This window comes from Akebia trifoliata, chromosome 8 (genome assembly GCF_017979445.1).
Source record: "Akebia trifoliata isolate Shusen 1 chromosome 8, ASM1797944v1, whole genome shotgun sequence".
Lineage (NCBI taxonomy): Eukaryota > Viridiplantae > Streptophyta > Magnoliopsida > Ranunculales > Lardizabalaceae > Akebia > Akebia trifoliata.
The window spans coordinates 45,187,112-45,201,448 of NC_141382.1; the positions used below are offsets into that span (position 1 = coordinate 45,187,112).

The following is a 14,337-nucleotide window of genomic DNA, read 5'->3' on the forward strand; positions in this document are numbered from 1 at the left end:
GAGTTCAAAGAAATTTTTGTATAAAAGGAAACTTTTGAGGCCCACAGCCCTGGGCTCAAAGAATCCAGTTGGGCCAGGTCCATGCCTGACCTGATTTACCATGGCGTACGTGCCGAACATACCCTCATGGCGCACGTGTGACATTTTTGGGATACTTTAAAGTGCGTCTAAGTAACCCAATAGAGATTATAGATAGGATCTTAGCCTAACTTTTAACCGATATGGGACAAAACAAAGAAAGACTGCAAAAAGCTAAAAAGCAAAAGAGAAGAAAAGACAAATAGACTAAAGACAAAAGAGTAAGTTCATGACTCAAATCTTCACAAAAAAATAAAAAAAATAAAAACTCATTTGCATTTCACATTTAATAAATAAATTTCGTGGGAGACATTTCTGACGTGAATGCCAGAAATGTCCTCCCACAATGTCCATTTCAAGGACTGACTCTTAAAATTATTATCTATGTGGGTCCAACAAGTGAGTACAAAAATATGAATCAAATCTAAACTAACTAGTGTCAAGGATTTAATTATCACAGTTACCAATGTCTTATGGCCTTAGAAACCTTAAATCCTCAAAAGAAACTATCCTAAAGCATAGATCGTTCATGAAATTTTTTTTTCGATCTATAATTTTTGTAAATGAATGTGTGGACAATCAATTTTGTACCTTTTTAAGGGGTAAGGGCGGGGGAGGATGATGCAGGATTTCTCCAACACCCTTTTAGGATTAGTTTAGTCCCTACTGTTGCACATTATGACCCCATAAAAGTTTCATAATATATGACAAAGTAAGTAAAGAGGCCACTCAATTTTAATCGCATGACCAAATGAATCAAATTCTTGTTGCTAGTTTTACAATTTAAACCAAACCCTTGGGGGGTATAGTCAATTTCCTACTTGCTTGATTCATCAACTAGTCTCCTTGAGGTGATATGTTTCCAATGACATAAGTGTTTATCAACCTTTTGACATATTGTCAAAGGTAATTATAGCGTGCATGACATTGCCTTTTATATTTTATGACAAGTGGTTTAAACTTGTAGGCCTGACTAGCATGGGTGAAGTAACTGGTCTCTTGGAGCATCAAATCTCGATTAAATCTATTAAGTGCATATAATATACCTCACAAACCACACATACCAGGTAAATAGGGTTAAATCCTTATAGGAGACCAATAAGGGGGCTTGAATTCAAAACCTCTCCTTTTTCTGAGGGATGCCTTGGCCACTACGTCCAACACTCGTTGGTTAGGTACATGAAATCATTTCTCAGCACAAAAACTCATGTCATTTCAAAATCTATTGAACTCAAGCCAAATTGCAATTTTCCAAAAAAACAATAATAGATTTTGGTAAAATGACCAAAATACACTTGAATGATCTCTTTGATTGAGAATTGCTCACTTATAGCTCAAAATTATCGTAAAATCATTCACCTAGAAGCCAATCCTTAGGTTTAGCAAGAACAACTAACCCCATTTAGCCTTCCTAGAACTGCAGAGCCTAGAACTTAAAATCCAAGGCAACAAGCCAAAGTTAGTTAATCAAATAGGGGTCAATTCACATCTAATTAGACGTAATCCCTATGTCTGATTGGTGGCCTTGGTTCTTCGTGTCTGAAAATTAGAATTGAACTTAATCAATCTCAATTGATCCCAATTGCCTTAGATAGTCTAGAATTGAGTTTCATAAAACCCCCACCTAGGACCTAGATTCCCCCAAACACATCATTTTCAATTTTGCCTTAGTTTCTAGTAAAAAATTCTTGATTTTTCTATCCAGAATTCCATCATTTTCTAATTTTTCAAAAATCCTATCTTGTTCCTAAAGCTAAAAAAGTTGAAGTAGTAAAACCAAGATATTGAAAATGATCTGATTTGGGAAATAAAACAAAGAGTTTTAAGTTAAAAGATTGAAGTTAAGGTTATGTAGATCATTTTCCATCAGTCTATTTGAGAAGATAGGTAAAAAGGTATATCATCAGCTTAAAAACATAGTAGATATCTAAAATATTCATCAAAACATTGAGGTGTATGTCTAAAATTCTAAATTACCAACTCGTTGAAGAGATTCCTCCCATAATAAAAATTAAAACAAGGAAATGAATAAAATACTAAGAGTAATGTTACGGTGACATTAGATTTACTACGATTCTCACATTTCTGACGTGGAGATGCCTAAATAACTATATATGCTTTTTACTTATATCTCGAGCAAACAATCTATGACTATCACATCAATCCAGTGAAAAACAAAGTCTCCAAACTATTTTCCAAATAGTAAAATCCTGCACAATAGCGACATTATGTTAAAAATGTAGGGTAATCTTCTATCTGATGCAGCTGGACGAAATAAATCCAGCCAACGCAGCGTAGTCCGTTGAAATTGGAGGGTATTTCGGTAAAAAGGAAACTTTTTAAAGGCATTTTCGGTATGAAATTCAATTTCCAAATTCCAGTGGTTTAACAGACATTCGTTCCTTACAAATTCCTAGAAGAATATTACGTGGACACTCTCTGTCCAACGACGATTCCAGTCTTTGTTTTCATTATGCGTGGAATCTGCTCAACCCATTGACGCCTCTCTTAAGGGTGTTGCGCTGGACCAACCGAAATATGCTATTTTAATATTTCCTTCATCATTAGAAAATGTAAGGACATAAATAACCCTAATGATTGTCCTAAATAACGATATCTACCATTTTGATGGTGATGTAAAGACAGAAATAACCCTAATAATTTCCCCAAATTACTAGTCGGCTGCAGCCGACCCCTGAATGTCTCTGTCACCCTCACGTCACGCCAGAATGCAGTTGAATGTCGAGCCGTTCACATGTTCAGTTCAGACTCTTCAAACAGATTTTATCGCGATATTTCTAATTTATCGCGATTATTTCATTAGATATTGAGACCCTTTGGTCCCACTAGTAATTTAATACAATATTGCCTTCACATATGATTTTGTTTCGTGAAACTTCACTTTGCTAATACAAATTTATGACATTTTTATGTGTAAAATGAAATTATATAGTAGATTAAGATCCACTAGATTTACTTCGAGATTAGTGTAACATTGGGTGGGGAATTTTCCCATCCGTGGTATTAATCGTGGACAAAGATATGATCCTTCACGAGAGAGATATCTAGACATTCTAGATTGAATCCAGATAATATGACTCGTCAGGTGGCATACTCAATCAATTCCCTGACATGGATTAGTTTAGGAAATATAGATGTATATGTCTTGAGATACACGACTTTCTCAGGATACACATTTTTTAACATGGGGAAGTGCAATTGTGTATCCTAAGGCATACAAATCTATGATTCCTGAACTTGTCCATGTCAGAGAGCAGGGGCGGATTTAGAGTGGGGGCAGTGGGGGCACTTGCCCCCACAAGAGTTTTCAAATTCTATGGAATAATGTGCTATTACGACATATTGAATAGCGGATAAAGAAATTTATCACTATTACCCCCACAAAAAAATTTTCCACTCTTAATTGCCCTCACAACTATTTTTTTTCACTCTTAATTGTCCTTACAATTTTTCTTTTCTACTCTTGGTTGCCCCCACATGAAGAAAATCCTGGCTCCGCCCCCGTCAGAGAGTCGATTGAACATGTCACTTGATGAGTCATATTATCACAACTCTTCAAGAATAGTTTGTGAGAATATCTCTTTTTTTTTTTTGTTGTTTAATCGATAAATCTATTTTTAATAAGTTTAGTAACTTTGTGGGGGATTTGAACCCAAGTCTCTGACATTATCATCCAAAGATGTTTTTAATTCTTGTTATTATGAGTCTAACTTATGTTTTAAAGGCTTTTTGACAAGTACTACACAAGTGCTCGATGAAGAAGAAGATGATTGATAACAAATGCGAGGTGCTCGTGGTCTCAGGATGATGGAAAAGCCCACCAATTTTTTAGGTTGGATCAACATTTCATTTCCTTCCAAATAGATTTGGACATTTGTTGATATATATTAAAAATATTTATCTTTTTTATAATTAAAATTTGAATTAGTAGATGTTCTAGTCACAATGTATCATTTTATTTTATTTGTGAATATTTAGAATTTTTAAATGATTGTTAATCGAAATATATTGAAAGAGATTCCATGGGTAGACTCTACCGAAAATTTTAAAAGTGGATTGAAAAATGCTAGGTACAGAAGTAGAGAAGCACATTTTGATAAATTATCTCGTGTTAATTATATTAGACGAGTATTATGCTATGTCAAAAATTGGGATTATTGTTTGTTAAAAATAGCTTTTAGTTATTCGATTAACAAAATGACCAATATGCTTTTATACATAAAATAATCTTATACAGAAATTAGGATAAATATTAATAATAATAATAATAAATAAATAAATAACTCATTTTAACATCCAAATCAAACATAATACTTATAAAATAAGTACAATATATAATTAAATTAAATAGCCTTATACTTGAAAATGAATATGTATTGTAAGGAAAAGAATGCATAAATATACATTAATATTCAAAGATTGATAATTCAAAATTATTTTATAAACAAGTATAGTAAAGTACTTGTCATGATGGTGCTTGTAAGACATCTTTCTATTATTTTCTTTAGATGTGACTTATATATTGATTTCATTACTTGAGCACACGAAATGACAAGGAAACATAAACTGTAAATCAAAATATACGACTTTGGCAAATCACATACATTCAAAATTTTAAAGAAAGATAGTGACTCATAATATAAAATAAACAAAATATATGCAAATAAAACTAAAAGTAACAACTTGTTGGCAACAACAAGTTCAAACATTTACTAATCAACCAATCTATGACATATCTATATCACTTCATTTACAAGTAGATTTTGTAACTTTAGTTTTAGAGTTGTAATAATCTGACCTACCCCACATGGCATACTTAATCGACATCCTTGACGCGACATGAACGGAATCGTAGATTTGCACTTCTTAGGATACGGAACTGTATTTTTTTTATTGTTGTGGGGGGAAGTGCAGTTCTGTATCCTGAAGAGCGCAGATCTCCAATTCCTGATCATGTCATGTCTGGGGTGCCAATTGAGTATGCCACGTGGATAAATCAGATTAACACGGTTCTTAGCTAAAATATCTCATTTTCTTTCCATTTCCCATCACACTTGAAACTTTCTGAACTTTATGTCGACGACCAAACACATTAAAAACCATCACTCAACAGATCATACGCACTTTACAGTGTAAAAAATGGTGGGCGTGCGCTATAAGCACAACTCGATTGCATTACCAAACAAAACCTGGAACGAATAATTGTGGTGAGCATTTCATAGTGAAAATCTAGATGTTATTCGTTGTCTGAGTGAACTCAGTTCAATTAAAAAACCAGTGTGGAAGAGAATGGACAGTATCAATAATAAACTCAATGTTTTGGTCCATGTTTAATTAGAACTTAGAACTCTGCAACAATGTGTGTTATAATTGTGGTACGTCGAACCAAAAGAAAGCATGGGACGGACAGCTCACTCATAATCATATTCATAAGTTGTAGGATCCACATGTATGCATGCTATCCAATCAAAGGATCATCATAGACGATCATCTAGTCCTGTGGTCTTGATTTGATCAAGAAGTAGGATTGGATCGGTCCCACCAAGTCGGATCAATCTGAATGAGTTAAAGTATTTCAAATTAGATCAAATGAATTTCAATATTAATTTAAAATATCTATATATTTTAAAATATTTTTTATATTATAATCTTGATTAATAAAGAGAGCTGCTATTGGCACCCCATCTTTTACTTATTACACTCCAATTAAAAAATAAAGAAAATAAGTGAATGACTGAGAATAAGTAAAAGTTGAGGTGCCAATAGAAGTCCTCTCAATTTTTATTTTTTTTCGGTTAAGGATCTTATATGAGCCTAATCATAATAGTAAACAACTACTGAAATCGTTTGAGCGAGTATTGTAATGTTTTGTAATGCACAGATTATAATTTGAGCCAAAAGTTTAAAGAGTGTGTTTTAATCTTTAATTGGAGCGTGGTAAATGATTTAAGAAATTGAAGTGTAATAAGTGAAAGTTGGTGTGCCAATAACAGTTTCTTAATAAATAGTGGAATATAATTTTAGGAATGACTAGTTGTAGGTCATCACCTAATACCAGTTGCACCTCATCAATTAAAAAGATATATATTCCTTTCATTGCATACGTAACGTTGGAGATAATTTTTTTATATGGTAAGGGCATGATATATACCACATTAAGAACTAAGCCTAAAAAATGTGGATTAATTTATGTATTACTACAAAAATGACATTTAATGACACTTGCAACAAAGAAATAAATTATGATTAAAAAAAAAAGGATTAATGTTGGAGTGTTTTCAGTGGGGGGCACACAGGGGACATCTTGACGTAAGGGGGAATGCATGCCGTAGATACGTTTTCTCCAAGACATAAGTAAAACGCATCTACGGACATGTGTGTGCCACCACGTCAAAGTGTCCTTCATATGTCCCTTGCTGAGGTCACTCTAGCACGACCTTAAAAAAAATCATCATCTAATGTCCTCTTTTAGGGTGTAACATACCAATGGTTGGCTCAGGAGCTTCTTCTAGTTGTCATAGTCGAGGGAATTTCATTTGGTCTAGAGAATTCGGATACAAAGAAAGTGCAAATCTCATGAAGCACTGCATATTTTTGTATCCCCATTCCACACACATGGTTGCATTCCAAATAAATAAGGAAAATGCTTAAATAACATTGAAATTGACATTAATTCACACATTGCTGATGTGGATGTGTGTACAGAGCCATAGATGCTTTTGCTGAGATACGAGTGAAAAACATCTATGGTTATGTGCGCACCTCCACATCAACAATGTGTGAATTGATATCAATTCCAAAGTCACTCTAGCACAACTCAACAAATAAATAAACACATAAAATTATACTTTATTTATCATCATTTCTCAATCGGCCGTCAAAGGAGGGAATTGGTTTCAATACTTGTGTTTTTTTTTTCACCCCAAAAAGAAGAGGAAAATAACGCATATGGAGAGATTAGAAGTAGAGAAAGATGAAAGAGGAGAGGTTGAAGAAGATCACAAAGACTCTTCCGTTGGGGTACAAATGACAATTTGTGATATGTATGTATGTAGCACGTCCTTAATTCTAAAATTCATTCAATTGACTTGAAATTCGGTCGAGTTAACTAGATTTAACTAAATTTCGAGTTGACTTGGTACTCAAATTCCCTAGTTATCAACTCATCCAATTAACTTTGCAATTCGATCGAATCAATGATGCAAACATGACTCAAGTGATGTTGAAATTTTCCTTATAAACATTCATAATTCATGTAACTCTTTTGGATAACAAAGATGAAGGGGAATATGTTTCACCTTCTTTGGGAAAGAAGACACTTATAGCTCAAATACCCATTTCAACTAGGAAAGAATGTGAAATGTATTACCCTTCACACAAAAGGTTAGACGTAAACTATAGATGGAAAAACATTTCATGGTTTGGAACACCACCGACGCAAATCAAAACCTAATAGCCCTCAATGAAGATTGAAAAAGAAGACCAAATCAATCAATTTTACATTGAAGACGTAGAAGATTTTAGGGACCGTCTCAAGTACATGGTAATGTCACTCGGCATGGTTAGCCAAGGAAAGGATGTTATATGTTTTGGGGGGCACATTTTTTGATAAATTAGCATCACTCGGCAAATGTTGCAATACAATATAAACTATCTTAAATCATGATGTCAAAATTCATGACAAGGCTCCAAGGGGTGGAAACAACATGATGTGCAAACCAATAGAATCGTCACTTAGTCAAAATTGAATACAAGTGCCTAGAGAAATCCACCTTCATAATCAGCGGTTAATCAATTGTTGATACATCAAGATATGAAAAAAAGATAATTCCAAGACATGACGTCAAGTCATATTTATAGTCAGAGAATCGAACGATGAGATCTTCAATCTATAAATAGATGATACCATTGAGAAAGAGGTACACAATCTTAGTCTTTCATGGCCAAAACTCTATCTAATTTGTCATTGATTTGATTTTTGAGTGTTTTTTTCATAGGGACAACTGAAGGATGGTGAGGGAAAATTCAAAAATAAAATTCGACCCATCTTTATATTTAAATAATTTTACTTTATTATATTAATTCACTTAATTACTTATGAGTCATTGACTTGACCCGACCCAGTAGACATCCACGAGGAGTTAAAATATTAAAATTTATTTATATATTTAAGGTGAAAATAAAAATATTCAAACCGATTCCAAAAACTTTGATTCGATTGAGTGTTTCAAAAAGTTGACCGAATCGTTTGGTGACCCACTCCACATTGACATCTTCCAGCTTTACAACCATGATTGTGTTCACATGTAGAATTCAACTTATCGCGAGAAGTGAAAATATCGCTAGTTTTATTAAAAGCGCGTAAAGGTCCAGAAGGAACGAAAGCGCACGAGGCACCGCCGGTTTCATTAAAAATTAAGGGTGATTTAAAGATGCCTCTCTGTTTACTCCATGTATTTGAAAGTAAAGAAGTAGCCCCTTGAACTATTTCTTCTTCACTGAAACTAATGTAAATGACCTAAATATCCTTATCTTCAATTACTAGTCAAAAACACCATTTTTTTTTCCAAAGAAAATGTATCATCTTTTAAAAATCATATCAGTTTCAATCTTATGAAATTATTTTTAATTATTCAACCTTACCTTAAATCTTATGTAGAAAATCCTTGATTTTTCTTTATCAAGAATGCTATTTCGTAATTGAGATTTGTAAGTTGAAATAAATAGAATTTTAAGGTTTTAGGGTAAAAGATTTTATTTAAGATGTTGAAGATGATAAATTAAAGAAGAAAAAAAAAATTCATCTTTGTTCTTCTTCAAAAATCTTATCTTGTTATTGGGGCTTGAACATTAAAGGAGATAATACCGTAAGTGTTAAAAAAAACCTAAAAACCTTGGTGGTTAAACTTAAAAGGATGACTAATTCATGATTGATTGCTAGAAATGAGGGCAGTTAGGTCATTTTTCTTACTTTTCACGTAGAAGACCTCGGTCAAGGGAGGCATTTCATCAGTGTGAAAATATAGGGGTATCTCTCTAATATTGACAAGTAAAGGCCATGTCAAAATCACCTTATCGATATTGGACACTTGTGTGGCTAAGATTATTTCGAAAGTCGCGTTGAATTTAATAAAATTGATATTTAATCCAACTTAAATTAATGTTTACAGATGTATGGCCAAGATGCTTTCAATAATCGCGTTATAACATTATTTTATAAATAAAATAAAAACATGTGAGCACAGTTCGTCCTTACGCGTTGCGTTGTAATTTGAAATATAAAGGGTGAGAAACTAACGAACCCCTCTTTAGGTTCAAAATGACCTTTTTATAACCGATAAACACGGGAAAGATATCGAATCCAGCAAGAAATCTGTTTTTTCGACCTAATTTATCTCCTTTTTTCTTCTCGTAACTGAAAATTTTAAACACCATCAATCAAAAGCCCTAGAAATCTCTGAGAAACCAAACAAGGATTTCGATCTCTGGTTCAAAAATGCCAGAGATCGAAGAGGAAGAATCCATCAATGTCACGGCAAGATCTGGGGAGAATTCTCCAGAAAATACCTTATTTGGTAAATACGAAATCGGTAAATTACTCGGTTGCGGTGCTTTCGCGAAGGTCTACCATGCGAGAAACCTTCAATCGGGGCAGAGCGTCGCCATTAAATCCATTAGTAAGCAAAAAATCCTTAAAGGAGGTTTGACATCTCACATCAAACGAGAGATCTCTATCATGCGCCGCTTGCGCCATCCGCACATCGTTAAACTCTTCGAAGTTCTCGCAACGAAAACGAAGATTTACTTCGTTATGGAGTTCATTAAGGGGGGTGAACTCTTCACTAAGGTGGCCAAAGGTCGTTTCAGCGAAGATCTGAGCCGTAGCTACTTCCAGCAGTTGATCTCAGCCGTCGGATATTGTCACTCTCATGGCGTGTTTCATAGAGATCTTAAACCAGAGAATCTCCTTGTTGATGAGAACGGATCTCTGAAAGTTTCGGATTTTGGACTGAGTGCTGTAACGGATCAGATACGGACCGATGGACTGTTACACACGCTTTGCGGTACGCCTGCGTATGTAGCGCCCGAAATTCTAGCTAAGAAAGGTTACGATGGTGCGAAGGTGGATATTTGGTCGTGCGGTGTCATTCTTTACGTTTTAAATGCTGGTTTTCTCCCCTTTAATGATCCGAATCTCATGGTGATGTATCGGAAAATTTATAAAGGAGAGTTTCGATGCCCGAAATGGATGTCTACCGATATGCGTCGGTTTATATCTCGTCTACTCGACACGAATCCCAAGACAAGAATTACAGTTGATGAGATCATCCGTGATCCTTGGTTCAAAAAGGGGTACAAAGAGATTAAATTCTACGATGATGATTTCGTCTTTAAAGCTGACAAAGAAGACCGAAACGATTCGTACTTGAACGCGTTCAATATCATTTCGTTCTCATCTGGTTTCGATTTATCAGGTCTGTTTAACGATCCTGAAAACTCTGTTGAGGACGAACGATTCATCTCGGCCGAGTCACCGGAGGAAATAATTGAGAAAATGGAGGATCTAGCCAAGCGTGAGAATGTAATAATGAAGAGAAAGGATTGGAGGGTAGTGTTGGTGGGGCAAAACGGTAATTTACTATTAGAAATAGATATTTACCGGTTAACCGAGAATTTGTTCTTGGTGGAGGTACGATCTTACGAGGGGATTTGGAAAAAGAATCTAAGTCCGGTGCTACATAGCTTGATTTATCAACCGGAACATCCGGTTGAAGGTAATTTAGCTGAGGAGTCTCCTATGTGATATTATGTTTATTGTGTGTATGTGGAAATATGACGAAATCCTGAAAAAAAAAAAAATCAGACACAATTACCGGGTTTTCCTGTAAATTATTATATTTTTTGCCCGGATTTTGGTGAAATTTATTAAATATTTTATTCATCAAAAGTGATGTATCATGTTTCTACTGTAATGATTTGAACAATTATGCTAGAATTCAAGAGAACCTGTAAGGGTAAAATGGTCAATCTACCATTTATGTATGTTACATGTAAATTTCAAATTCAAGTTTCCAATGATGTTCCGATATAGTGTCAAATCGATGATTTGGAATTTCAATCTCATGTCTTGTCTTGGCTTGTCCAATAAGGCCAAGACATCTATCGTGGTTTTAGCCAAAACTATCCACGCTTGTGATAGGTTACAATCAATTTGATAAGATTATCCATTAAGAACCACAATGCAAAATAGATTTATGGTCTAACATGTCCCCATTTGAAACATAACCACCATCATGAATTGTTTTCTTGATGGATAAATTACCATTTTATGAGTCAAATTTGATGAAATTATGTGTCGACTTATTATTTATTTTAATTCTAAAAATGTGAATGTGTGAAATTATAGATTTTTCAAGTGATGAGATTGCATATTTAAAGTGACAAAGGCAAGTTTTTCAAGTGATGAGATCACATGTTCCAAGTGATAGATTCGTTAAAAGTAGCGAAACTTGCAAGACAATCACTTGATACTAGTGAAATTGTCACTTTAAAATCTTTGATATTGTTTTCATTAGAATCATAATTTTAACAAAAGTTGATCACATTCGATAAATATCTATTTTTGGATTTTGTGCGAGTCCAATTTTGTGTTTATGAATTTCATCTTGACATAAGTTCAATTCAAATGCGTGAACAACAAAATATAAATATAAATAAATATCTCAACATAAAAGTTGATGGAAAAAAAAAAACCTGAATTTTGATGATTTGTATCACTCATGACCAATGAATTTTCTTGGTCTCGAACGAATTTTAAATTGTCGATACATATGGAAATATTTTCAAGAATTTTCTACAAAGAAATGCTAATAAATTATTGTGATACTTAAGAAAGAAACCCTTATCTCTTTTTTTGGTGTTCTTTATAGAAAAAGTTACACTTAAAGAATCATAACGGCTAAAGTTGAGTCATTGTGTCAAAGCTTTTAGGATTTGTGAAGTTGTCTTAGGCATCATCTTATTTGTTGATTACTTTTTTACTTATATAAAATAAGGGTCTTGTTTAGGGCACAAGTTAAAGTACGTTATACACTTTGGAAATCAAATTTTGTACCTAACATGCCCTTAAGGTTTTTTTTTTATTATTTACATCAAAATACCCTCACATTCCAATTATGAAAAGTGTATTAATTGCACTTTAACTTGTGTACCTAAAAATTCATAAAATAAAAGAAACTCAATCATCAAAATAATACATGATTGCGTTGGAAATCGGTGGACTAATGATTTTCCCAGCACGCAACGTGCCAACTAACCATGTGGTCCAAAGCGCCCACTCACCAGAATTGGGGGAGATACATGCTCATGTCTTGGAGAATGGTTGAGATATCCCTTTATGTATTCAAATCAATGATATACACCTTGACCTTGGTCTTCTCTTATAAACTAGTGAGAAAAATGATTAAATACTCTCATCTTCAATCTTTATTATAATATATAAAAAAAAAAACATTAATTTTTTATTCCCAAAAGTCTGTCATATTCAACCATTTCAATATTTTTGTAAGTTATTTTTAACATATTTAAAATCATCTTCGATCTATTTTTTTTTTTTTTTTGAACCTCCTTAATAGCTAGTTGAAAATCCTTGTTTTTTTTAGGAAAATTATAGGAGGGCTATACGTTTCATTATGTGATAGTTATAGATGTGTTTCCTCAATATACAAGTAAAAAACATCTATGATTATGTGCGCACCTCCACATAAAAAATGTGAGAATCACAACAAATCCTAATGTCACCCCAGCATTACTCTTTTTTTATTTTTTATTATTATTATTTTATATATACTTAAAATTCAATGATCTTTTACTCCAAAAATTCTATTTTACTTTTTAGGTTTAGAGGTTGAAATAGAGAGAATCTTAAGATTGAAGATAAAGAATAAATATTTTTCTCAAAGAGTCAAAGATGTTTGATTTGTTAAGAAAAAGGATAATTATAAAAACACCCCATGACTTAATAAGGACAACCCACACCATAGCAAAATTGTTTTGTTTTATATGAGTTAAATGTTTCCGAATTAATTGATTTTTTGTGCAAATAAATTCTATGAAGAGGAGATTATCCTCTCCAAAAAATCAACCCACCCATTCTAAAACTTCTAACCTCATTAAAACAAGTTCAAGAATCGTAAGTCATTCATTTTCTTTGTTAATCAATTTTGATGGGATTAACAAAAAAATCAGTTCATTCTGAAATTTTTAATTCATATAAGACAAAAAAAATTGGCTAATGTGTGAGTTGCCCTTATTAATTCGTAGGGGTGTTTTTATAATTACCCTAAGAAAAATAAGAATTTTAATCACAACACGTGGATGATTGGATGAGAGCATTTTAATCGTTTTTGTTTGTTCTAGTACATTAGGTAGAGTTCAAGGGAAGCAAATTGGAGGGTATCTCAGATATTCACCAAAACTTGGAGGGGTTTGTCTAAATTACTTTTATGGGGAAGGGGATGGAAATAATTTTTTAACGTGGCGTCCACGCAATCGATACACGCTTACGCATTCCATCCATCGTTTCCAACCCGATTTCTTGTCCTGTCTTGGCACCCACTCATGACACGGACGACGCATCGATTTAAAATATATTCTTTATTTAAATCACAATTATTATTTTTATTATAAATTACAATAATAGATGTACAGTCCATCTGAATATTATTCAATATAAAATATTTAATTTTTTAATAAAATATATTTAGACTCGCCGACAAAGGTCGGTTCTGGTAGAAGATGATAACTTTACGATTGTTTGGTTTCAGAGTTTGAGTTGTACCTTATTAGACTCAAGCCAGGCTTTGGTATGAATTTCTTAAACCTTGGTTGGTAACTCTGTGGTATCCACACTTTTTAATCTCACACGCACTCTAAAGCTGGGTTCGAATCTTGCTTTTGTGAAGCATATTTTAAAGGGTGTTGTACTTATCTGATAAAAGTTTTTGTCAAATTTTTAACTAATTATATACGATTAGAAAATATATACGTGCTATGAATAATTTTTTGATAATGTATTACTCAATTTTGACAAAATAACTCAAAAATTCACTGATGTGGCATGTGCAAGAACTGTGGAATTTTCCCCTTGGGATACACAATTGCACATCCCCATAAATGTAAAAAATAGAAAGTTACTTTGTGTAAATTTTCCCTTCAAGAAGAGAAAATTGTTTGGGA

The 14,337-nt window shown here is 33.3% G+C and overlaps 1 protein-coding gene across 1 annotated transcript; it reads left to right on the forward strand.

Annotated features, from left to right (window-relative positions):
• Nucleotides 1-9,380: 9,380 nt before the first annotated feature.
• Nucleotides 9,381-11,198, forward strand: LOC147397119 (CBL-interacting serine/threonine-protein kinase 14-like). The gene has a single exon (XM_086452597.1). The coding sequence runs from the start codon at nt 9,596-9,598 to the stop codon at nt 10,901-10,903; it is 1,308 nt and encodes a 435-aa protein (XP_086308723.1). The 5' UTR covers nt 9,381-9,595; the 3' UTR covers nt 10,904-11,198.
• The last annotated feature ends 3,139 nt before the right edge of the window (nt 11,199-14,337 follow it).

Coding starts and splice junctions, on each gene's coding strand:
- LOC147397119 (XM_086452597.1), top strand. CDS start 9,596: ATGCCAGAGATCGAAGAGGAAGAATCCATCAATGTCACGGCAAGATCT.